This window comes from the organism of the source record quoted next, unplaced genomic scaffold, assembly GCF_019419815.1.
Source record: "Pyrus x bretschneideri cultivar Hongxiangsu unplaced genomic scaffold, Pyrus_bretschneideri_v1 Contig16, whole genome shotgun sequence".
In the NCBI taxonomy this organism is placed as follows: Eukaryota; Viridiplantae; Streptophyta; class Magnoliopsida; order Rosales; family Rosaceae; genus Pyrus; species Pyrus x bretschneideri.
Genome location: NW_025999457.1, coordinates 3449279 through 3474309, shown reverse-complemented (window position 1 = coordinate 3474309; position 25031 = coordinate 3449279). Strand labels below are relative to the sequence as shown.

At 38.0% G+C, this 25031-nt stretch overlaps 1 protein-coding gene and 1 pseudogene across 2 annotated transcripts; one reads left to right on the top strand and one right to left on the bottom strand.

The window, feature by feature from the left end:
- Positions 1-6823: 6823 nt before the first annotated feature.
- On the bottom strand, positions 6824-8827 carry LOC125475743 (annotated as a pseudogene).
- Positions 8828-17112: 8285 nt separating this feature from the next.
- Positions 17113-24724, top strand: LOC103939107 (disease resistance protein RPV1). Of its 2 annotated transcripts, XR_007257153.1 has the most exons (7): positions 17113-17703; positions 17959-19051; positions 19297-19569; positions 19689-20111; positions 20212-21048; positions 24131-24186; positions 24411-24724. XR_007257153.1 is itself a non-coding variant. In XM_048580973.1 (6 exons), exons 1-5 carry the CDS (start codon positions 17228-17230, stop codon positions 21034-21036), a joined length of 3090 nt encoding a protein of 1029 aa, XP_048436930.1. In that variant the 5' UTR covers positions 17114-17227; the 3' UTR covers positions 21037-21048; positions 24411-24724. The 2 variants fall into 2 exon arrangements, 1 of the variants encoding a protein (XP_048436930.1); XM_048580973.1 differs by lacking the exon at positions 24131-24186 and having other exon boundaries at positions 17114-17703.
- Positions 24725-25031: the final 307 nt, after the last annotated feature.

Genomic DNA, 25031 nt, shown 5'->3' with positions numbered 1-25031 from the left:
GGTTTCCATTGTCGTGAGTTTCTATTCTTGGCTTTGGGCTTTTAGATGACCTAAACCCTAACCTTAGCCCATTTTAGAGCCATTGCCGTGGGCTTTAGCCCAAGTCCTTTCCCTTGCCATGCAAGGGGGGCATTTTAGGCCCAAATCCATGCATTAAGCCCTTCACCCTAATTGGCCCAAATCCATGCATTAAGCCCTTCACCCTAATTCTTCCTCCTAATTAGTGCATCCCACCATTCCATTCCATAATTTCCATTAGTGCATCCCACCATTCCATTCCATAATTTCCATTAGTGCATCCCACCATTCCATTCACACTTAAATGCCCATTATCCCATTTTTTTTAGCTTTTAATTCCACACCATCCCATTATCCTTTACATCCACTAAACCATGCATCCACATTCACCTAAATAAACCCTAAATTACATCCACTAAACCATCCATCCACCATAATTCCCACCATCCACACCTTTTCCCATCCACCAAATACCTTAAACAAACATCCATTAACACCCATTCTCTTCCTATAAATACCCATTCATTCCATTCACCAAATCATCTCATTTTCCATTGTAATACACAAACACTTCCCCTTCTCCATCTTCTCCATTTCCACTCCATTCCACACTTCCATCCCATCAACCAACCTATCCTTAAACCTTGTGCTACAACAACGAGGAAGAGAAGAGTGCCTAAACGTTCATACAATTCAAGTTTGAGTTGTTGGAATGTTTAGGTGTTTCTTTGATTTCAAAGTTTCATTTTAATTCTCTTTGTTTTGTACGTATAAGGAATGGAAGAGAAGAGTGCTTAAACGTTCATACAATTCAAGTTTTGAGTTGTTGGAATGTTTAGGTGTTTCTTTGATTTCAAAGTTATGAGGAACTAAACCCCCTTTAGCTAGGGGGTGATTCGAAACTATGTTTATGTTTGTAATATGATTTGATTACTTTTAATTACGTTTCATAAGTTGTGAATTCAATTTGTTTAACTGTTTAATTGATAACCTATTTATGTATGTTTATTAAGAATGAACGCTTAATTTTCATGCATGAATTTGACGCTAGAATATAAGTGAGTTTCACGTAATAGTTATGAACTTATATTCACAAGTAGTGGAGGTTGCTTATAAACAATCGTGTTAAACATATTCTTGGCATAAGTTCCATGCAATCATAGTAACGAATGCCTCGTCAACACTTATAGTTTTCATGATGCTTAATGATTCTTGCTTGTATCTCTATTATGCAATTCATGTAGGGAACTTGTGAGGAATGCTTTGGATTGTCGTATGCAATCATCCAATTCATTAATTTAAGGAAAACTTGACGGTTAATTTAAGCGGACCTAATTAACCCGGGGCGTTGAGAATTCATGGTTTATTGAAAAGCAATTAGACATCGTTTTGTATGCAAGTATAACATATGTGGAGATGAACCCCTTAGCTAGCTTCCCATCCATTCATTTCCGTCAAATCCATATTTACAATTTGTTTTATTTCCAAGTTTCCATTTTTAGTTTAAAGTCGTCCAAATCCAATCCCCCTTTACTTTATTGTTCAATTTAGTTAGAAATCAATTTAGTTTGTGTTTTTAAAGCATTTTGAGTCTTTTGGTTTGTCTTAGTGTTTTAACGTTTAGTTTCACATTCTTTGAGTCTAGTTTAGTGTTTTATCTTGTTTTTACGTTTTTGAGTCAGTTTCCAAGGTTTTAGCAATCCCTCCTAATCCCCGGTCCAGAACGATCCCTACTTACATACTTACTACAATTGACGAAAAGAGGGTTTAATTTGTGCGCGTATAATTCTCGCATCAATAGGGAATAGTCCCACCTCTTATAGGCTCTTGTATGTTTTGTTCCCTCACCAATGTGGGACTTTTTCTTCACATTCTTACACGCCCCCTCACATGTGACGAGTTTTCAAGCCTAACATGTGGACAATACAAACAGTGTGACCATTGGGCTTCACACATGGGTTAACCTATTCGGATACCATAAAGAAAGTTAAGGTTCTACCATAAAACTAATTGAGAATATGAAAAGCAACTCAACCTCTTATAAGCCCTTTGTATAGTTTGGTTGCTCACCTATCTTTGCCCTCACATTCTCACAGTTAGCACTATTCTTCACATAATTGATCTTCAATTTCAAATTTTCCAGCTCTCTATTCCTCACTTTATGTCCATCCCGAATTCTATCAACCCTAACTCAACCAATTTGATTAATCATGTCAAATGACTCGACCTAACAAAGACACCATTCAAACTAACAGCAAGTTTATATTGCAGCACACCAAGCAGCAAACCTTGCCCGATGGGTAAGAGCTCCAAGGAGCTATGCGAGGGACATATCCAACCCAAACAGTAGCATCATATCCAAAGGTTAAACTTTAAGTTTTTAAATCAAATCCAACAATCAATCATGCAATGATAGTCTGTGTTTTTAGGTACAAAACAGAAAAATTGCTATTTAACAATTCAGCAAGAACTATCCACCTAGTTCATTCATGGAAGAGTCTTACTCTTATATCAAAGTGTAGAAGTATCACTTCAAAACTTTCTTTGTTGCTTCTACACGTGGTTTCTGTGAGAATATGGAATTATCGTACGTTGATAAGTTAAAGAAAGATTCTAAGGAGTAAAACTCCTCCTCCCCATTCCCCATGAGACATGGGTTATTAGTTACTGAGCAAAAATTTAACTTCCATCACGCAATCATAGCGTGTTCATCCCCACTACTCTTACACAGGCATATAAACTAGTTTGCTAATCGTCAATTAGTAAACTTCATTTTCCCCGAAGATGCTTGGATAAGCTGACTGCCAAAATAAATTCATTTTCCAAGAAGGTCGTATAACATATAACATTTCTGAAGGAAAAATTTTGTCCTAGCTAAGAACATGTAAGAACATTTGAATACATATGCAAACTAATAACACTTTAAAGTAGGCATGCATTCAAAAAGAATTCATAAAATCCATGACTTTCAAAGCCTAGTATATGGTGAACCATAAGACTCTTTAACAATATTAAAGAGAATAAGAATTTTAGAGATTCTTTACCCTTGAAGCTCATCCTTGATTGCACAAGGGATTCAGCCAAGTGGAGGGCCTTCAAGTCACCTCCTTGCTCCTTGGATCTTCCTTGTGATTTTCTCCCTTTTAGTGCTCCTTTTTCTTCTTTGAGGATTTGAGGATTTGTTCTCCAAAACACCAAAAGTTTGGTGTCTCTAAGTCTCCACACCAAAGATGTTGTGTGAAGATGAAATGGATGACTTAGGGAAGAAAGATTGCTAGATGTTCCTCACCTAAGGTAATTTATTCTCAAAGAAAATGAGAGAGTTTGTTTCACCCAAATTCAATTAGAAAAACCCTAAGGATGAAATGGCTATAAAGATGTCTTTATACCACCTCACAATGGAGTGGCAAACTTGCAATTAAGCCAAATTCACTACCCTCCACCCTTATGGCCGGCCATTAGTTGTTATTGGGCTTAATTGCCCATTTTGTTTTAGTTGTCATACAACTTAAACATAATGGGCCTTGTGGACCAAAACGTTTTTGTGCCCCAAAGCCCAAAACTAACTTAAACGCCCAATACGAACGTTTCGTATAATTAATTAACTATTTAATTAATCTTGACCATTCTTCAATTAAACCATTTAATTGCTTATCCATTTCATATAATTTCTTCACTTATATCTTTACTCGGTGTACGATCCATTAGGTTCCAATTAGCGAGGTAGTGGGCGATGTTACTCTTAACAATCGATTGTGAATTGAAACCACATTTCAATTCTCCCTTAAATTAGTGTTTGCTAATCTTTAGGGCTTCCATAAACCATGGGTGACGCCTAGCAGCATGTCATGGTTACCCAAGCTAAGTAGAAGTGGTTGGAGAACCTATCCAGTTACAACTACAATGCAATACGGTCCTTCTCTAATACAATACTCTTAATCACATTGTTTAAGTGATAGTTTGTTTCATGTCTACTATCCAATGTGATACTTCTCTATATGATTCAATTGAATAAGATTTGGAACATCTTCCTTAGTCATATTCATATGCTTTGGCCAAAGACTCTCGAATCATATCTTAGAGTATTCTCCTTCCATCATGGAAGGTTAGAGATCCCTTGTTGTGCATTCATATGCCTACATGACTAGATAGCTTGACCCCAACAATGCCGTGGACACTCCAATGGAATGCCGTTGACATAATCAAAGATCAAGGACCTAACCATTAGACATCAATGATGCCTCAGGTCAAAGGACTACTTTGCATATTGCAACTATTGAGTTCTCACATGACATGTATGTTCGAACTCTCGTTTGATCGTTGTTCAGTGTACTCGATTACTCTTTCGAGCACCTATGTGTTTGCCTTAGTGTCCAACACCAAATGACTTGAGACTAGTTCATACTCACGCTTGAGTCGACATAACACATACTAACCTTAGCGGATTGTCAATGCCCAATTGGCAATCCTATGGCTAGGAACGTTTTAGGAATGAACATAAGAGAAAGGTCTCGTTAATTTAACTAACTTAAATCACTTGTCTCTTAGATCAAATACATTCCTTGGATTCCCTTATTGCTTAAACACAAGATACTATAAATAGTGATTAACAATAAGCTTTGCCCTCTATTAAACATATAAAAGTTTAACACAATAAGTATTCCAAAAAGCTATTACATCAAATGAGTGGCTTTGTGGGCATACTTCCAACAATTTATGCCCATGAAGTTTCACCTATCAATCTATGACTACAAGTTACAACCAAAGCCTACCCTAGTTTCCCTTCTGGGGAAAGAGACCAGATTTCGAATTGTTCGCTATGTACAGATCCAAGATCAAGTGCATTCCATAAATTACAAGCGCACCAGACGTACCCAAGTACGTAATGCTGTTTAAGGATTGAGTTTGCATCATGTGGTAACCCCTGTTACCTGTCCTTTATTTTTTATTTTTATTTTTTAAATGGGACCAGCTGGTGGCTTCGTTAAAGCAATCCACCAGTTTGGAGGCCGGAAGACTCACAGATGCATTTTAGTCTTCCCTCGCCAACCTTTCGCGTTACCTGTCATTTCCATAAGATGCTAAGTTAAAGAAAATAATATGATGGTAGTTAAGATCAAAAGTAAATTACTAAACAGATTGCTACCCAAAACAAGTTTAGCAGCAACCTCTTCCAGCTTTCTATAAAAATTCTAATGCACTTCATTGTGGATGCTTTGCACATCCATAGCATAATCTCTGTGGTCTTCCACCACCATTAAACCCTGCAGTCGCTGCCTCAATATCTCCAAGGCACCTTCCAACCCACAAAAGTTCTTAAAAACGAGAGGCTCGAGAGCTGCGGTTGTCCTGAGTTGCAGAAGATTCTTAAGCGCAAGGAGGGCCTGCATACCATTGCAAATAATGAGAAACTGATCATCATAAATGCCATCACAAAAGTCACCAACTGTGCGTAGGCTACTCTCTATAACATGGTTTTTGGCAAGCCATTGCCCGTCTCTTGTCAGCAACTTCTGCCAAGGCTCAACCTTTACGGAACCACAGCTGCTGAGCTGTGGAAAATTTGGAGGAGACACCTTACAGGAGGGATGGTGAAGCCTTGTATTTCTTCACCATGTAGAAGATAGGCGCCACCGAAGTTGAAGCTGCTCATCCCAAGAATGGAAACATCTTTGTTTTGGGCTATGCCAAAAGATTTCACCACAAGAGCAGCAAATCGACATCTCGTCAAGAGGTTCCTGGATTATGTATGAATACAGCCTCAAAGACTATCCATCTGCTGTTGGCAATGATGGTGATGAGCTAGTTTTGCTCTGCCAACTCAGAAAGAGCGATAGGACCACGGGGAAGAGGAAGAGAAAGTTTAAGGCTACTGATGGTGGCGGCGACTGTGATGATACTGTAATGCAATCAAAAGGCAAGAAGAAGACTCCAAGAAAAATTGATGATAAATTGGTGGCCGATGATCCTATTTCTACTCCCGCTTCCATGTCCATTCATGATGCTGTGGGTGAGCCATACAGCAACATGCAACTGCTTTCTCCAGAGAAGAATGAAGAGCCGGTGATGGCATGTGCTTCCTACTTGACTGATTTAGCTAGGGTTTGTTATTTTGGCTGGGCATCGTATTATGTAGGGTTTAGGGTTAATGGCTAATATGATTTTACTAACAGAAGAAAACACTTGATAATGAATATGAAATTACAAAATCCATAAGGCGTTTTTCAATTGACAAACCCGTCATCTTCTCCACTGTGCAATAGCACAAGGCCACCAAGTGTTACAACTCAAAACGAAAGAACATTTCACAATCTAGATAATGACATTCAAAGTACACCAGAACCCTAATCACTTAATTAAGCAAGTTTGACAACCAACACCTGGTGAGTGCCATTGAATGTATATGCCTTATCAGCTGTCAGGCAGTCTCATCACTATTTCAGATGGTGGTCTAAAGTGCAAACCATCAGATCAATGACAATTTGAATTCCAAGGATAAATATATGAGGCCCATTGTAAACCTTACTGTTTAGTCACAACTGCGCAACGGCTCAAGTGCCGGTGAGACATCTAATACGTGGTGATCCAATGCTTTCAGAGGTCATGGATGGCTCTTAGTTCCATAACTTGACAAAACATTGTGTAGTCGGAACTATAGAGCAGGATGAAGAAACATAAGTGCGCATGCAAGGAAGCACAGTACCTGATCGAGTGAATTTCTCAGCTTGCTCTCCATTTCTTCGATCATTCTTCCCATGTTACAAATATGGCCTTCCTGAATTGAGAGGTGTATATTCATCTACAAAGCCAAAAAGAAAGAGTACTTGATCCATCCCAACATATCATACAAATAGTACATGCAAAAGATTTTAAGTGATCATTCAAACAGCAAATCTTGTGCTTAATTAGTTTAAAACATATCAGCTCCAACAATATAACACAATCAATCAAAAAATTGATTCATACAGATTTCACAGCACTTACATTGGCGTACATCAAGTTATTTTATCACAACTATCAAGAGAGAGAAGAGCTGTTCACTATAACTTTCAATAGCTAAAAGGTGTTGAAACTCCTATTTTGGTCAGCACTAAATAAAGAACATGAAGTGTATACCTCAATCACATGTAAGTGTGAAAGGGGGTTGAGTGTAAGGACTATGTGAACACCTTCACCACAGATCTACGTTGTTCCTACCATGACAAGTAGAGTTTACCTCAATCACATGTATAGCATCCCATGCCCCCTCCTGCAGATAACCTCTCCTACCTTGTCCTGTCTTGGAGCCATCTGAATCCCCTCAAATAATAAAAAACAGCACGTATACATGTAAAAGAACATAAATTGAAAGTTTAGGCAGTATACCCTTCTTTAGTAAAAAGCAGCCTACAAAACCTTCGTTATCATCCTTGCACATATAAACTGACGAAATGCCACCTTCATAGTACCTACCAAATTACTGGTTAACCAAGCTATATGAAATCTTCAGAATGAAACAAAGAACTGAACCATTATGCTAAATAAATTGCACGACGATACTTTCGATACATTCTTGCCCTTTTCTTTCTTTTCTTTGTTTTTTTTTTTTTTTTTTGAAAATTAGCTAATGGAAGAAATATTATTTTAGAAGTGTTTTATACAGTTTAACCTATGCAAAGAAGAACACAAGAACAAGGTAAGTAAAGGACCTCACTGGTCACGATAAATGGCGAAGATGTTGTTTGCTTCAACTTCAAGTTTCCTCAACTATAAAGATGGGAGGCTGCTGTCTTCTAGCGGCGGATGATATTTGTTTGACCAAGGCGATCTACATGGAAATATAGTAGCACAAAAATATCAACATGGACAATCGATATTCACAGAACAGAAACGATTATACGAAAAAAATAAACTACTAGATTACATAGTTATACATGTATTGCACTAATCACACCAATTAAATCAGCATATGAACCAAAACAATAAGTTATATAAATCAAAATATATCAAACATCCAGATTCACAAATCAAGGCCAGATCTGCTCCCTCTAAAATGTCCCTAAAAAATGTAGCAATTAACGTGTAAAACATCAGAAACTAACACCAATGCATCAAAATTGACAAAGATTTGAGGGTTTTACCTGTAAGAGAATGCGTCTCTGTTATATTCACACAAAATGAACTACTTCCCGTATTCCATATCGCACAAATCCTGAATTTTGGGAAACCAGAGAGCAGCACGGTGACTTTAAAATTTGAATTTGAAGAGAACCCTTTTTTTTTTTTTTTTTTGTGGGATTAAAATGAAACCCTTGAGAAAGAAAATGGAAAGTGAAAATTGAATTGGAATTTCTCGGGAAACAAACAGGGGAGAACCAGGAGGGGCTGATCGACTTGAGAGAGGAGATCAGAGGAGTGCTGGGGGAGAAGGGAGAGAAGGGCGGATAGAGCCGTCTCGGTGTGCTTGGGAGGCATCCGACGCATCAGTCTCATCGCTGCTTCCATCTTCCCTTTCTTTTTTTTTTTTTTTCTTTTTTTTTTTTTTTTTCAAGTTCGAAATTCTGTTTTGATTTCTTTCGTTTCCCGAGTCTCTAATTATTTTTTGGGTTGTTTGGTTGTTCGGGTTGATAAAATTCCTAGAACGAAAAGAAAAGAGGCGCCTTGTTTTGTTTGACCCGAGTTTCCTCGCGGGAACTCCTCAACACCCCATTCACACAGTTATTTGTGACTATATTATTATGATAAATTTTATTTAAACTCGTTAATAATCTTTCCACATCCAACTTTTATGTACACTATGTCTTAGAATCTGGATGTTCTAACTTTTATGTTTTTGGATGTTTTATTTTTCATAATACTATTCACAATCTTGTTCCCTTCATTCCAGTGGATTGTCAAACCGTCACAAGTTTGATTTCACTGATTTGGACGTTTCTGACTAAAACCACTTTATGTGGCTACAAGACGTGAATCTCCACTTGACTATCAAGAAGCTGAGAAACCATTTGTAGCCAACAATGGTATAGAAGAGCTAAATAAGCCTCTGTCATGATCTTCATTCAAAGATTTATGCATGAAACATAACAAACGGAAGTAACTCCCTAACAAGGATTCCATGGCTATTTAGCTCACTCATACAGACCGTTTAATCATGAAAGTTCTTGCCTGAAGCATACCATGATTACGTCCATGAATGAGTATGATTTTGAAGTTTATAAATCTGATTGAATTTTGACTGGAGAATACTTTTCTCGTCCTTCCTTATTTTTAACTCGCTTCGAAAATAGCAGCATAAAGAGCGGAAGTTTACCAAATTCTCGGATCTGATTACTACCAAAAACGTGTGAGAAAGGTATAGACCCAGCTTCGGCTGGAGTCTACCAAACGGTATAGACCCAGTTTGGCTGAAGTTTACTGAATGGCTTGACCCAGTTCGGTCCAAGCCCACCAAAATATATGCTCTGCTTCGGCGCAGAGGCATACCGAACAAACCTCTCCAGCTTTAATTGGAACATTTCGAACTTAAGTATGGGTTTGCCTCTCTCACAATCCAATTTTGAGTTTGTTTTTACAACATATGGTAGAATTAGGGCCTGTCAAGGTGTGGCATCACAACTCGAAATGTGATCCTTGGCATCTAAGACCTAAAACTTCAAGAATAAGGGATATTGTTCCCAAACCTCAACCTTGCAGAATCTAATTCCATCTTAGTGGAATAGATTCAATGGTTATGCACCTCTTCATGCCTCTACCAATGTCGTTAAGGAGTACCATTCTCGTAATCAATATGTGAGACTAATTTTGCTCCAGAATTTTGACATGGATGACCTTGTTGGGGGAATCTCTTTAGTAACTTTGGTTTACTTTGTGGATAATCTTATCGATTTTGTCCTCGAATATGAGTTAATTGAATAATGTTTCTAACCGATTTCAATTAAAAACGTGATTAGGTACGAATGTGGGAAAGTTAGTTGTCTGGATGAATGCAACATTATGCTCACTAACTTATACCTAAATCACATCTCTAGCAACAGCTTCAGGTTTATCCAACCTGATTAGGAGCATTGGCACGCTTCTTGTTGTATAAATCGTACTACATTACCATTTAAGAGACCTTGTGTTCTCCTAATTCCTGAAGAACATCGTTGAGTCTTTAGGATATTCGAGAGAACAATGATCATGAATGAAACCACTGATGAAACATAGAGTGGAATGTATTTGCATCACCCCCAAAATGAGCCTAAAGCTTTATTTTAGGGCCAATAGGCTACCTCCCCACTGGGATACGCCATGTGTGGTTGGCTTAGAGCCGGGTAATTCAAGCAGTTTATTTGCCATGGCACAACCGTTTGGTACACTTAGGTTGAACAATGATGCTACGACGCATCTCTTTGCCCAAAGTAAGGATCTTGTGTTTACAAACGCACACTTTGCCAAGCTTATTCATTTGGGAAATTTGATTTTCTAAATCATCCTTATCAAAGATACAAAATGGCCCTCTTTTCACAGTGTATTCAAGGGAATATATGTGGACTAATCCAACCAAAATGTGGGCAATATAAATACTTCTGGTTTTGGCTGATGAATCGATAAACTGGTCACATGTTTGTCCACACACACTGCTGCTAAACCTCCTGGCCGATTTTAAGGCACTACCACCCTAATTATCCTGTAAAGTCTAGAAGATTGGATAATACCAGAAAGTTTATATCGAAGGTTTTCGAGAAGTATTGCATTTTTTTTTTTTTGGGTTTATAATTGGACATTGAATTCCCATGTTCACCCCAAAACAGCCTCGCAGAGTGATCATGAAAGTTAATTGATCGCTGGACCTTGGTGAACCCACGAAGCTGTTGGTTTCTTGAGCTATGCAATCATGTACACAACTATGTTGATCTGCTTTGAGGCCATTGCCACCTAACCTATTCGACATTACAGTTGGTTACTAGGTATAAACCTGACGTTTCATACTTACACATTTGGGTGTGCATTCCATGTGCCAAGTTTACGCCACCGCAACGTACCAACATGGTTCCTTAAAGAAGGATGTGAATCTTTGTCGATTATGATTTTCCTTCTCACTAGCTCTTTACAACCCTTGCATGCAATCTCTTTTACCGCTCATTTTGTGAATTGTCACTTCAATGAGACAGTCTTCTCGCTTTTAGATGGAGATAAGAATGTCAAAGTTCTTGTAGAACGACGTAGATTTGCAGGGACATTGCCCATTATGTCTCATATCCACACAAGTGTGATAAGTATGTGTGATGTATTCTAACTTTCAGAATGTTGATCCAGATGCATTCCTTTAATCTAGCTGAAGTGACGAGATCGTATACTAGCTACAAACATGCATGCAAGGATATACGTACTTAACGGACGTTGAGCCAACATTCCTAAAGGGTGTTGGCTGCCTATGTTGGGTGACTTGGTACCTTGGCGGATGGTCAATCAATCTGTTCTTGGCCTAAAGCACGACATATCACTCGGTTCATAAGATTCACTTCCCTAGAAGAGAAAGATCACGACACAACATGAATCCATAATCGATTGTCATCTCAAATAATTTCCACCTCAAGAGATTAATTTGGATTACTTCTGAGACTATTAGTTCTTGGTCCAGTATACTAGTTTAGATAAGATATGGAATTGGAATGAGATTATCATCGATGATGTTTTCATTTATATGGTAGCTACGGACATAAATGAAAAGAGACAATTTCGAATTACGTTCCGTTGATTAGTGACAACATAGAACTGATTGGACAACCAAGATTACAATCTATGTTGTCCAAGGTAATCCTGTTGTGTTGCAAGTGGGAAAGGAAACGTAATGAGATGAATGAAATAACATTACTTACGGCGCAATGTTTCTCTCAAACACCTTGTGATTGACTGTAGAATTATGAATGTGGTTAGTGTTTCTCGATAGGAATATTGATACGGAGATTGACATGTAAGTTCTCGAAGAATTACATGAACTAGTTTAGATAGTTAGACCACGGAACACCCTCTCAACTTGTTTGAGGCGTTCACTTACGGATTGAAGCAATCTGGCAGATGTGGTATACCTGTCTAAGTGATTATTTGATCAATTAGAGATATGAATTATGCCATTGCGTGTTAAACTATGAAGTCATATTCCGAATTGCTAAAGTCATAGTTTATGTTGATGACATGCATCTCATTAAGATCCTAGAAGAGCTTGAGAAAACTGTCTAACACCTAAAGATGGAAATTGAGATGAGGATCTTGGGAAAACTCGTTTATGCCTTAACCTGAAGTTTTAGCGTTGTTTTGTGTTTTGACAGTATTTTGGTCTACTAGTTGAACTACACCCCAAATGTGTTATCTTTTGAGTATACCTATGATCTTCCATACACTATATGCAAATGAGACCCTTGAAGAGGTTATGGAATCTAAAGTTCCATATCTGAGTTCAACTTTACGCTTTGTTGTACTTAGCTTATTATGTTAGACATGATATCTTCTTCGTTGTTGATCTATTAGTAAAGATGTAGCATCGTGCCTACATGCAACCACTGAATTGGTAATAAAGACGTTTTTTTTGCTACCCTGAAGGTACTACGGATTTGGGCTAATCCTAACACATCCCGAGCAGATCCGACCCCTTGATCATCGAAATAATCCCAGCCTTGTTTGTTATGTTGATGCAAGATGCTTATCAAACCCGCAAAAGGGACATCCCCAAATGTCTATGTCTTTACCGTTAGGGATACTATAATATCTTGGGGGTTCAACGATATAACCTTAGTTGTGAATATTCAAATCATTCCAAGACTCACCTCACTTCACTATGCCACATGTGAGACATGGTTAAGAGCTATTATTGAGCATATTTGAAGTACATGAGATGTCTTCATCCATCGTTGAGTCTTAACGACAATCTATGAAGACTATGCCGCATTTGTCAACCCGACAAAGACATGATACATCAACGAAGTCAACGCCAAGAGATATTGCGTCTACACCATATCAGCAAAGCATCAGGAGATTGAAGTTATGCAAGCCGATCCCAAACAACCTTGCTGACCTTTACATGACGTCTCTGCCGAAGTCTACTTTCTCGAAACTTGTCTGAGGAATTGGTATGCCTAACTATTCATATGCAATGCTTGTCGTTCTTATTTGGAAATTTTGTCAAACTCAACGGAAGTTTCCAAAAGTATACTCACTTGATCTTAATGTACTTTTTTTCCTACGATTAGGAGTACTTTTTCCACTGGGTTTTTGCTACCTAACTAGGTTTTGACGAGGCACCCATCTTGGGCTGGTCATACCTTTGTGAGCTCTTTTACTTACATCCAGAAGACGTATAATTTTGACTTAGTGCAACTTCTCACCTTTCTCCTTAGTCTATGGGTTTTTTCTCCCACCTTGGGTTTTACCATAACGAGGTTTTGTAAGTTTTACCTTTTATGCATGCTTCCGTTGTTTTGAAACTCGCATTCACTCATTGTGCCGATGACTTCATCAAGTGTATTTACTTCACCGTTGAAGACCTGATGCGCCATTTACTTGAGTATTTACACACTCAAGGGGGGAGTGTTGCAGTCCTATTAGATTAGAAATGTGATTGTGTAAATCCTATAATATCTGAGATATCTCTTTGACTAGATATTATTCTATTAGAGTTGTAATCCTATTATGGTAAGGAATTTACCTTCCTTACTACTATAAATAAAGGCATAATGGGATGACATAACAAACACCTCACAGTTACACATCTCTCTTTCTCTCTATGCCACCGCACCCTCTTTATGCCCTTTATATTGTTTAGTGAATTAGGCGTACAACAATATATAGATTGTATAATGAAAGCTATGATATTTCATAGTTCGAAATAAAAACTTGAGCAAACAGATGAAATTGATAGTAGTACAATTTGGTCAATAGATGACATTTGTGCGGATTCTTTATACTTTTATCTACATTTTTCAACCAAATATTCAATTGTGCTACAACATCCTACGATTACATCGAAATAAGAGTTCAGAGGTGATTTTTACTATTTATAAGAAATTCGAATTTCAAACAATAAATAAGCACCTGATTTTATTATATAGGAGAACAATGAAAAAACTTGTTAAGAAATATATAACAAACCTCATGGCAGCAACAATTTGCAAGTTGAGATGACAACTTGGCATTCACAGCCTCTAATTCCTAGATTTTTATTTGCAAATAAGTTATTAAAACTATACATTCGTTAAAAAAATGTAAATACTTTGAAATACATCTTGTAGTATAGGAATGATTGGTTAAGAAGGCGTGTAGAGCTCCAGTATGCTTATCGGCTTGGGTTTTCGCACCACCTCATTCTCTCAGTCTACCTTTATTGGCAACGTCACTTGTGGGACTCTCACAAGCTTCTTTGTTTGCTTCTACTTGGAGGTTGCGTTCGGAGAAAGTTTCGTTGATGGATTATGGGTCTTCCTTTCTCCCATCTCTGAGGCACTATGATGCATGGACATGGACACGAATATGGAGATACGACACTATACGGGAATACGTCAAATTTCTAAAAATGAAGACACGATACAACAGTGATATGGTAATTAAAAATAATATAAATAAATAAATATATCTAAATATTATAAAATAAGCATTCAAATATACTATTCATGTTCAAATTTATTTCGATAAACATCAAACATTTAAAAAGATAATCCATTAAACAACTAAATTAGTCTTCAAACTTGAAAAACTAAAAAGAACATCCAAACTACTTAAAAAATAAAAAGAAAGAGTCCATCATTCTCGAACTAGCTTTTTCATTTCTACAAAAGCTTCATCAGTAACCTTGTTGCAAGAGACAATCCCATTCCCATACATTTTTAACAAATGAAACTTGACCGTGGAGTAGGATCCTCTGAAAATATTTTGACAGTAGTTGCATTGGAACACAGTACCTCTTCTTCCATTTCCCACTCCTTCGAGCTTTTTGACATACTTCCACAGTGTACCATGATCATTTTCCAAAAGGAAATTGTTATTAACACTTCTAAAATCTCATTTGGCACTCCAAACTTTCTATAATTAGAAAGAAAAATACACTTGTGAGGAGCGTAGAATGAAATTTTTGGAGCGCTAATAACAACTCTCTTCCTAAATTGCTAACATGTAAATTGTAATAATCAATCCAAAGTAATCGCATAAAATGTTAAGAAAACTAACAAAAATGCCTTGAAAACTTTGAGTTTTAACGATAAGGACAAAATAAAAGGTAAAGTAAATAGTACCAGAATTGACTTTTTAGTGTAAAAATATAGTTTTCATTAAAATAAATAATACCGAAAGTTTTTCGTTAAAGTTCATTACAAGTAAAATTTATACTAAGCGATCAACAAAGCAATATAAAAGCATATATAAATATATTATAATCTAAAATTATTCTACATCACTAACAATAATATTATTATAATAAGCAAAAACGGAAAAGCCAAAGGAGCTTTTCGTTTGGCTTCAAAAAAGCAAAAAGGAACTCTAATCAGTAAAGCAGAGGAATCTGGGGCAGAAAAGCATCGAAATTATTAACAAAAAGAAAAAGAAAGCTTCAGGAAAGCATGGAATTCGAAACCAGTTACAAGCTCTCACCAGCAGATGCATAAGATACGATGCAGCAGTTGCAAACGGAGCCGACAAGAGCAGTTGCCGATGGTGGTTCTGAGGTTGTGTAGTTGACTTCCTTTGCTAGTTCGATTCAAAAACCATCTGCCCCTCCCCTGGTTCCATTTTGCAGTTCCGATTAGACATAATCGGTGAACAGATGGATAACCCGGGCAGCAAGTACGACATGTTCTTGAGCTTTAGAGGCGAAATATGCAAGGGCTTCACGGACGACTTTTACCTTAGATTAAAAGACTACGAGTTCAATGTCTTTCTGGACGAGGACGAATTGCCTAGAGGGGATCCTACAATAGAAAAACTGAAGCAAGCAATCAAAGAGTCCAGGCTTGCTGTCATCACTTTCTCAAAGGGGTATACGGAATTGAGTTGGTGTCTTGGGAGCTGGTGGAGATCATGGAGTGCAAAAGAACTAAGGGTCAATTTGTTTATGTGTTTTTCTCACTATTCTCCATACTTTATGAGTTTTTCTCTTAGTCCTATTAAATTAAAAATGTGATAGTGTAAATTCTATTATATTTGGGATAGGGCATAATGTGTCCATGGTTTGAAATAAAAACTTGAGCAAACAAATTGTGAAATTGATGGTGGTACAATTTGGTCAATAGATGACATTTGCGTACATTCCTTATACTTGTATCTACATTTTATTTTTTTTAATCCCCACCCCACCCACACCAGGCCACGAACCTGGGACCTAATCCACCCACACCCACACGGCTATTCTATTCCTAGTGGCTTTTTACTATTTATATGAAATTCGAATTTCAAATAGTAAATAAGTACCTGATTTTATCATATAGGAGAACAGTGAAAAAACTTGTTAAGAAATATATAGCAAACCTCATGGCAGCAACAATTTGCAAGTTGGAGATGACAACTTGGCATTCACAGCCTCTAATTCATGGATTTTTATTTGCAAATAAGTAATTAAAACTATACATTCGTTAAAAAAAATGTAAATACTTTGAAATACATCTTGTAGTATATGAATGATTGGTTGAGAAGGTTTGTAGAGCTCCGGTATGCTTATTGGCTCAGGTTTCCGCACAACCTTCTTCTCTCGGTCTGCCTTTATTGGCAAGTTTCTTTGTTTGCTTCTACTTGGAGGTTGAGTTCGGTGAGAGTTTCATTGATGGATTACGGGTCTTCCTTCCTCCCATCTCTAAGGCGTTAATTGGTCGGAATTTTGATGTTCGTTGGTGTCCATGGTTTCTGCTGATCGGGTGGTGTTGCAGCGGCGGATGTAGCAGAAGGCTAGGGCTTTCTTTCGGTGTTTGTTTTTGGGCCTTAGCCCTTTTTTAGGCCCTTGACATGTAGTTTGTAATGTCAATTTTTGCTTTGTATTTATAGTGTGGGCCATTGTTAGCCTTGTTTTGTAAATTTTCTATGGCAATAATATTAACCGTTTATACCCGGAAAAAAAAAAAAAGAAACAAAGAAAAGAGAGAGAGTATGTGAATAGCGATTCTAGGGTTATTGTAAGGTTCATTTTTTTTGGGTCAATGTGTAGTTGACTTTCTTTGCTAGTTCGATTCAAAAACCATCTGCCCCTGGTTCCATTTTGCAGTTCCGATCAGACATGATCGGTGAACAGATGGATAACCCCGGCAGCAAGTACGACGTGTTCTTGAGCTTTAGAGGTGAAATACGCAAGGGCTTCACGGACCACTTCTACCTTAGATTAAAAGACTACGAGTTCAATGTCTTTCTGGACGAGGACGAATTGCCTAGAGGGGATCCTATAACAGAAAAACTGAAGCAAGCAATCAAAGAGTCCAGGCTTGCTGTCATCATGTTCTCAAAGGGGTATGCGGAATCGAGATGGTGTCTTGAGGAGCTGGTGGAGATCATGGAGTGCAGAAGAACTAAGGGTCAATTTGTTTTCCCGATTTTCTACGATGTTGATCCTTCAGATGTCAGGCATCAGACTGGTAGTTTTGCAACCGCGTTTCAGAACCATGAACAAAGGTTTACGGAAGAAAAGGTCCGGGAGTGGAGAAAGGCTCTTACTGCAGCTGCAGAGTTGAGCGGCGAGCATTTTCAAGTGAATAACGGGTAGGAACTTGCTTATTTCCTTTAACAAGTAATTCTTTGAATCGTTCTGTTTTTCAAAATATAATCGCAAAGCTTTGAAACTCTGATACGAGGATTAATATATAAACGCTTGATCTATCTCTCTAGATATTAGTGTGTTGGTGATGAATGTTTAGAAGTTTAACTAGTATATTCGACTCTTACACACTCCTAATGAATGTTTAGAAGTTTAACTAGTAAATCTTACTTTTTCTTAATTATGAATTTTAATTCCAGGCGTGAAGCAAGGTTTATCAGGAAAGTTGTTGAGCAGATCGCTATAAAACTGCAGAATGGATGCTTAAATGTAGCCACAAATCCAGTTGGAATAGATTCTCGCCTGCAAAAATTCAGTAATTATTTAGATGTTGGAGGATCAAATGTTGTTCGCATAATTGGAATTTGGGGGATGGGCGGACTAGGTAAGTCAACAATTGCGAAAGCCATTTTCAACACATACCAGCACAGGTTTGATGGTGCATGTTTTCTTGAAAATGTGGGAAATGAGAAATTGGTTGATTTGCAAAACATGCTTCTGTCTAAAATCTTGAGATCGGCCAACATAAATGTGAGTACAGTCGATGAAGGGACGGAGAAGATAAAAACAAGACTTGGCAACGTAAGGGTTCTTGTCATAATTGATGATGTAGACAGTGTGGCACAGATAAATGCATTAGCTATAAAACGTGACTCATTTGGTCCAGGAAGTAGAATTGTTATAACAACAAGAGATCAAAATTTGCTAAAGACACCTGAAGTGGTGGATGAGGCATGTTCTCTACCAACAATGGATAACGAGGAGGCTCTTGAGCTCCTTAGTTGGCATGCGTTTGGAAAAAGTTCTCCTAATGAAGGATATCGCAAGGTCTCAAGAGAAGCTGTTGATTATTGTGGGGGTTTACCACTTGCACTTGAAGCTGTAGGTTCTTACCTATGCACAAAAACCACAAGTGAATGGACAGATGCATTGAAAAAATGGAAAAGAGTGCAGCCTAGCATAACTCACAAAATTTTTAAGGTAAGTTATGACGGGCTTACTGATGACAAGGTGAAGGATATATTCCTTGACATATCCTGTTTCTTTATTGGAATGAACAAGCACCATGTCCTGGCAATATTGGATGGGTGTGACAGTAATCCAGCAATAGGTATTAAGGAACTCGAGGAGCGATGCCTTGTAACTGTTGATCCAGAAGGCAATCTGATGATGCATTGTTTGATTCGAGACACGGGCAGAGAAATCGTACGTGCTAAATCCCCTAAGAAGCTTGAAAGTCGCTGTAGATTGTGGCATCATGAGGATGTAAAACACGTATTGGCGAAAAAATGTGTAAGTACATCCTTAATCAAATTGCATTTAATACATGTTTGTAATAAATGAGAAAAAAGATTCTGATTTTATTTACTGAATTATTTGAAAATTATCCCTGTAACACACATGACTAATTTAGATTGTTCAAACAAAACTGATGTCTAAGCAAACTCTTGTCACTGATCCAGTACTGGTGCTCTGCACTGGTTAAAGTCTAAGCAAATAACCCTTGTCTTACTTTAGTTTCTTTTGCTTTCTAACAGGAAAAGAAAAAAATTGAAGGAATCGCATTAGATTTTTTAGAACCTGACAAGCTTAGCGTCAGTACAGAAGCATTCAGAAAGATGCTGAACCTGAGATTACTCAAAATAAGAGGTGTAAAGTTCACTGGAGACTGCAAACATCTTCCTGAAGAGTTAAGATGGTTAAGTTTGTCTGACTTTCCTCTGCAGGCCATACCAGAAGATTTTAATCAACCAAACGTAGTTGACATCGACCTGAGTTATAGCAATATAAAAGTCTGGAATGACAACGTGGTACGATACAAACCCAACCAAACTATCAATTCTTTCCACTTGGTTTTTTTACATACCAACATCATGCTCTCTCTCTTCTATTTGAATTTTGATACTTGTTTTCCCTTTTTGTCTCACAGTCACTTGAAAAGTTGAAGTTTCTCAATCTTGGTTATTGTGATCACCTGAAACAATCACCAGACTTTTCAAGAATCCCAAATATTGAGATATTGATACTCAAAGCCTGTAAGCGTTTGTCCAAGATTCACCACTCTGTAGTAAAATTGAAGAACCTTAAGTATTTGTCTGTTGCAAAATGCAAAAATCTTCAGGAAATCCCAGATTTACCAACAAATTTGGAAATCCTGAAAGCGAATGAGTGCATTGCATTGAAAAAGATGCCAGATTTTTCAGAAATGTTGAGTATGGTAGAACTGCATCTGAATCACTCCCCCAAACTCACTAAGATTCTAGGCTTGCATAAGTCGTTAAACACCATGAGAAGGATTCATATGGAAGGGTGCACCAATCTCACTGCTGCTTTTAGAAAAGCAATCCTACAGGTCCTCTCTCTCTCTCTCTCTCTCTCTGCACCCATCCGTATACAGCTTATCCATACATGCATTTATTAACTTTTTGTACAAATCTTACTCCATGGCATAGGGATGGGGTGTGAGCAGAAATGGTGATCTTTTTTGTCCAGGAAATGATCTTCTATCAGGGTTTACATGCGTTGACCCTAAGGATGAAATAGTTTCTTCTCTTTTTATCCCCGGAAATGATCTTCCATCAGGGTTTACATACTTTGACCCTAAGGAAGAAATAGTTGTGCCGCAATGTTTTGGTGATGATGCAAAAGCGTTGACTCTGTGCATCGTTTATTCTTGCGACGACTCCCAATCTAGTGATTCACTTTGCATCCGTGTTGAAAATCGTACCAAAGAAACTGAGATTTCAAGCTGTCCAATGTATGCCACCGTACTAAATAGCCATGAAAGTTATATTTGGCTGGGACGTTTATCAAACAATACGCTCAATGTGAACGGTGGGGACAAGATAAATGTTGGTGCGCACTTTGTAGGACACGGGAGTACAGACGATATTCATATCAGGGTGCAGAAAATAGGGGTCTACCTGGAGCAGGAAAATGTAGTCGATGAATTTTCCAATCCTATGACACTTTCCAGTGAGTATGACAAGGAGGCCAATCTTATGCAAGACAAGGTGAGACTCTTATCTGAGGAGAATCTGTCTCGTAAAAGACAGAGGTATGACAAGGATGTCAATCTTATGCAAGACCAGGTGAGACTCTCATCTGAGGAGAATGGATCTCGTAAAAGGCGGGGCTATGACAAGGATGTCAATCTTACGCAAGACGAGGTGAGACTCTCATATGAGGAGAATCGATCTCGTAAAAGACTGAGGTCTAACGGTGTTGAAAGAAATGCACAAGAAATTGATGCCCCAATAAACAGCTGCATGGACTAGGAGAAAAAAAAGGTGCGTAAAACAGAACTGGAGCCATTAGAAGATTTTTTTTACTGAAAATATGACTTTAGTATCTGAGACTTAATTTTGTTGACATAAAACTCAATATAAGTTTTTTACTCGAATAAAACTCATTAACTAGAATACACATCAGCAAATTCATTAGTTATGTTTGACTTTACCCATTTAAAAAATTTTCGATGCCAAAAGTGTTACGAACTTTTTTTTTGAAATATTGTATTTTATTCTCAAGACATGTGAAATGATTAATTTACCTGAGTGAGTGTCTTAATTAATTTTCGAGCCTCAACTCGAAACTTATATTCTTATACTTTCTTAAATTTCATTACAATTTTCTCGAACGGTAGTTCAACATCGAAAACAGACCAGGAGGGCATAATTGTTATTTTTGCAACTATGGAGGGTAATTGGGTGATTTTATTTAAATTATTTTAAGCGGGATTAAACCCACCACATCCGTTCCTCTCTCTTCCCTCATTTTCAGAACACTCTTTCTAAACTCTTTCTCTCGAACTCACTTTCTCTCTCTAGCAATGTATTAAAAGCGTGAGGCGTGGGCGAGGCGTTCGAGGAATAGCCCAGCCTAGGCATGAGATCTAAATTTTTTAATATATACACTGAGCGTACACATGTTACATTAAAAAAAAAGAAGATTATTAATCAATAATCATTCTGAGCACATACATATTATAAATACATACACATACATACACATATATTATATATATAAAATAGAGGATGAAAAGTACAATAAGCACATATATAACAATGCACATAGAAAACACACACATCCATTATATAAAAAAATAAAAATCAGAAAAAAAAGGCAAAGAGATGATAGTGCAAGGAAGATCTATGAGACAATTAAAACCCTACCCAAAATTTGGGTTTGGGAGTAAAAAAATAAAAAATAAAAATCCCCTGAGGCACGCCTAGGCAGCTCTGGCAACGCCTTCCGCCCACTCCCTCAAAACAGAGGCGGCAACCCTCAAGTCCAGTCTCACAGGGCGCCCAGGCGCACCCTAAGGCGAGCTTTTTAAAACATTGCTCTCTAGCACCAAGAGAAGAAAGCTCTCACTCTCTCACTTACCTTCACAAATCAAACCTAAATTTTACATATTCGAAGACTGTGGGATGCAAGGATCACAATGGTAGTCTTGCATGTGAGATCGGTGCAGTGTGGAACTCGACACCATTGAACCCGAGAGCTTGAAGCTCTCAAACTTAACAAGGTGAGGCCGCTGTCTATCCTTTGAATTTCCGGGTTTAATCATGTTGTTTTTCACCCCGTTGTGTTAGTTTTATGTTGAAACTCGAGGGAACCTCTGCAATTTTCTGTACCTTCGAACCTAGCCCCATCGACGAATTCCGGTGAAATGCTGTTGAGTTTGAAGTCGGTGGGTGTCCTAGTACGTCTATTCTCTCCCAGTTGTTTTTGTGATAATTGGGATGAGGTTTTGAACTCCATAATCAAGTCCTAACCCCTGCATGCACCATATATCTTTTTCTAGTTCCCGGCGAGTGTGAACGGACGAACTTCGGCGAGTTCATGACTAGTGGTGCACGGACCCCGTTGGAATCGAACCCAGGTAATTCACCTAGTTGCATGTGAGTTTTTATCTTCACTCGTTGAAATCGAGGTGGATTTAACCTCTCATCGTCCTAAAAAGGGTCTAGGTAAGTTCCTGATCATATTTAGGACTAAATTACAAAAATTTTGGCATTCAAATCTTTCTAGTCGAGCTCGGATTGGTCCTAATTGAAATCTGGAATTTTCTTCTGTTTTCGGCGAGAATCCGGCAACCAGCGATGGTGACGAGTGATGATCATCTGTTAACCTTAATAGCAGGAACTGAGATTCCGTTATCTACTATCAGAGCAGGTATATTCCGTTAACTCACTTAAAACCTCATCATACCGACAATGGCAAGTGTGAAGTCTACTCGTCGAACTACGGCAGCGAGTACGACGTTGATGGCCCACGGCGGCGTGTGACGGTGCATGACACAATCGCTGCGGCACGTGCAGGACCCGTGACCTAGCCATGGGTTTTCGGTGTTCTGAATCACATGACACGATCCATTTGTGCAAATTCATTGTAGTTTTTGGCAATTTTCCATAAAATGTTGATTAAAGATTAACTTAGCTTTATATGATTATTATAAGCTTATTAGAGGATCGAAAGAGTTTAGGCAAAGAGCCTATTGAGGAGGGACGCTTTACTTCTGAGTGGATTCCTTTGAAAACCTAAATGTTTTTACGATTATATATAAATATATATATATATATATATTTATATGCCTTTATATGCGGATGCATATTACTTATGTTAGTCTTTGATAAGACTTGTTGGAGCCGATTTTCCAGCACCGTGGAATGAAACTTGTAGATGAAGAACAGGCCAATACCGTGAGTCTGAGTGCCGTTCTCGGCATGGAGGCTCCCGATGCTTAAGTCAATGATTGTAGAGTGGTGTAAAGTGTATTTCTGGGGTGTGATGGGCTCACATGTGGTAAGGGGTCAACATGCATATTTATAGGCCTCCTGCGAAGTTGGTCCACGTCACTCAACATTCTCCTGCATGTTTGGGAATAAAGGGTCTGACGAGGTGACTGATCTGACATACGAACGCCACATCGGAGAAGGACACTTTGACTGTTCTCCGTCGTGGGTGAGAGGAGTGGCTGCGCCAGACTGTGTCACCTGGCACATCACGTGGCCCAGAAGGTACTGTGGAGGCTAGCATGCGCAACCTAGTACCTGAAGGGTTGGTGGAGTCTGTACTCTAGATTAACCTGGTTCACTCCGGAGTTGAGTATTTTGTATTTGATAATATCGGGGAATCACGTGATTAGATTGGTCCTCTGAGGTTAGGCTTAGCTTTCAATTCACTCTAAGTCTTGCCATAGGGTGCGGGCTTCTGTTATGTCCACTTCAAAGAGGTGATATTTCGGGGTCTTATAAGACTTATGCTTGAATTGTATTTAGATGGTATCTTGAGATCATTGGTGATTTATTTTCACTGCATGGTTATCATATATATAGCAAGTTATGACCGTATGACTTATTGCAGGTACCTTCTTTCTAGTAGAGGCTAGAATGTGCTACTAGACGCTAGATATCGATTAGGTAGATGTCACTTCACCTGCTTGCTATACATTACGTTATTTGTGATTGATTTACTTTCTTTGATATGATGAGCAAGATTGAGTTGATCTTGACTACTATTATTTTAGTATTACTATGTATGTAGTTTTCACTTTATATGTTTTCAAAATAGGGGCTATCATGTTGAATGATTTTAAATGTGATAAAACTGGTCCACTCACATTTTGTTTTGTCGACCCCTTCAGGACGTAAAGAGAATAAAGAGAACACCGGTGGTGACGAGTGGGCTTGGCAATGAGGCGTTCATCATTTGGATTTAGGGTGATGGTTCATTTACTGAGTTTTATCTTTATTTGTAATAGTTGTATGATCACACTTTTGATTATGCGTAACACTGCACTTTTATGTGTTTATAGTTGTGTGAAACTTCTAGCTGCTCTAATGTGATGTGATAATAACGAGAGTTAATCCCGAGATAATTTGTGTCCCCAAGTGGGGAGGTTGATAAGTGAACTTGTAGAAGCTTTGGATTTCTTAGTGATAAATGTTTTTGTTCAAATTCTTGCACATCATAAATATCTTACTATGGCTTTGTCATTAAGTTGGTCTATGATGTCATCTCTCAATGGGGTCATATGGTTAATTTAGTGTCGGCCAACACATTATGGGCCTATAACTTGTGTTATTGGGGTCGGGGTGTGTCAGTTTGGTATCAAAGCATGGTTAGGGAAAACATACATTTGCATTGTATGATGCAAGTAATTGTGCTAATTATTTAATGTCTACTTGGCAAATTATGCCGCCTAGGTGTGAATGTATTCCTATTCCGGGATTACAACAATTAACTAAGGCATCAGCCCAACTGA

Coding starts and splice junctions, on each gene's coding strand:
- LOC103939107 (XM_048580973.1), top strand. CDS start 17,228: ATGATCGGTGAACAGATGGATAACCCCGGCAGCAAGTACGACGTGTTC. Junction 19,570..19,688: donor AAGTCTGGAATGACAACGTG/GTACGATACAAA, acceptor TTTGTCTCACAG/TCACTTGAAAAGTTGAAGTT. Junction 20,112..20,211: donor TTAGAAAAGCAATCCTACAG/GTCCTCTCTCTC, acceptor TCCATGGCATAG/GGATGGGGTGTGAGCAGAAA.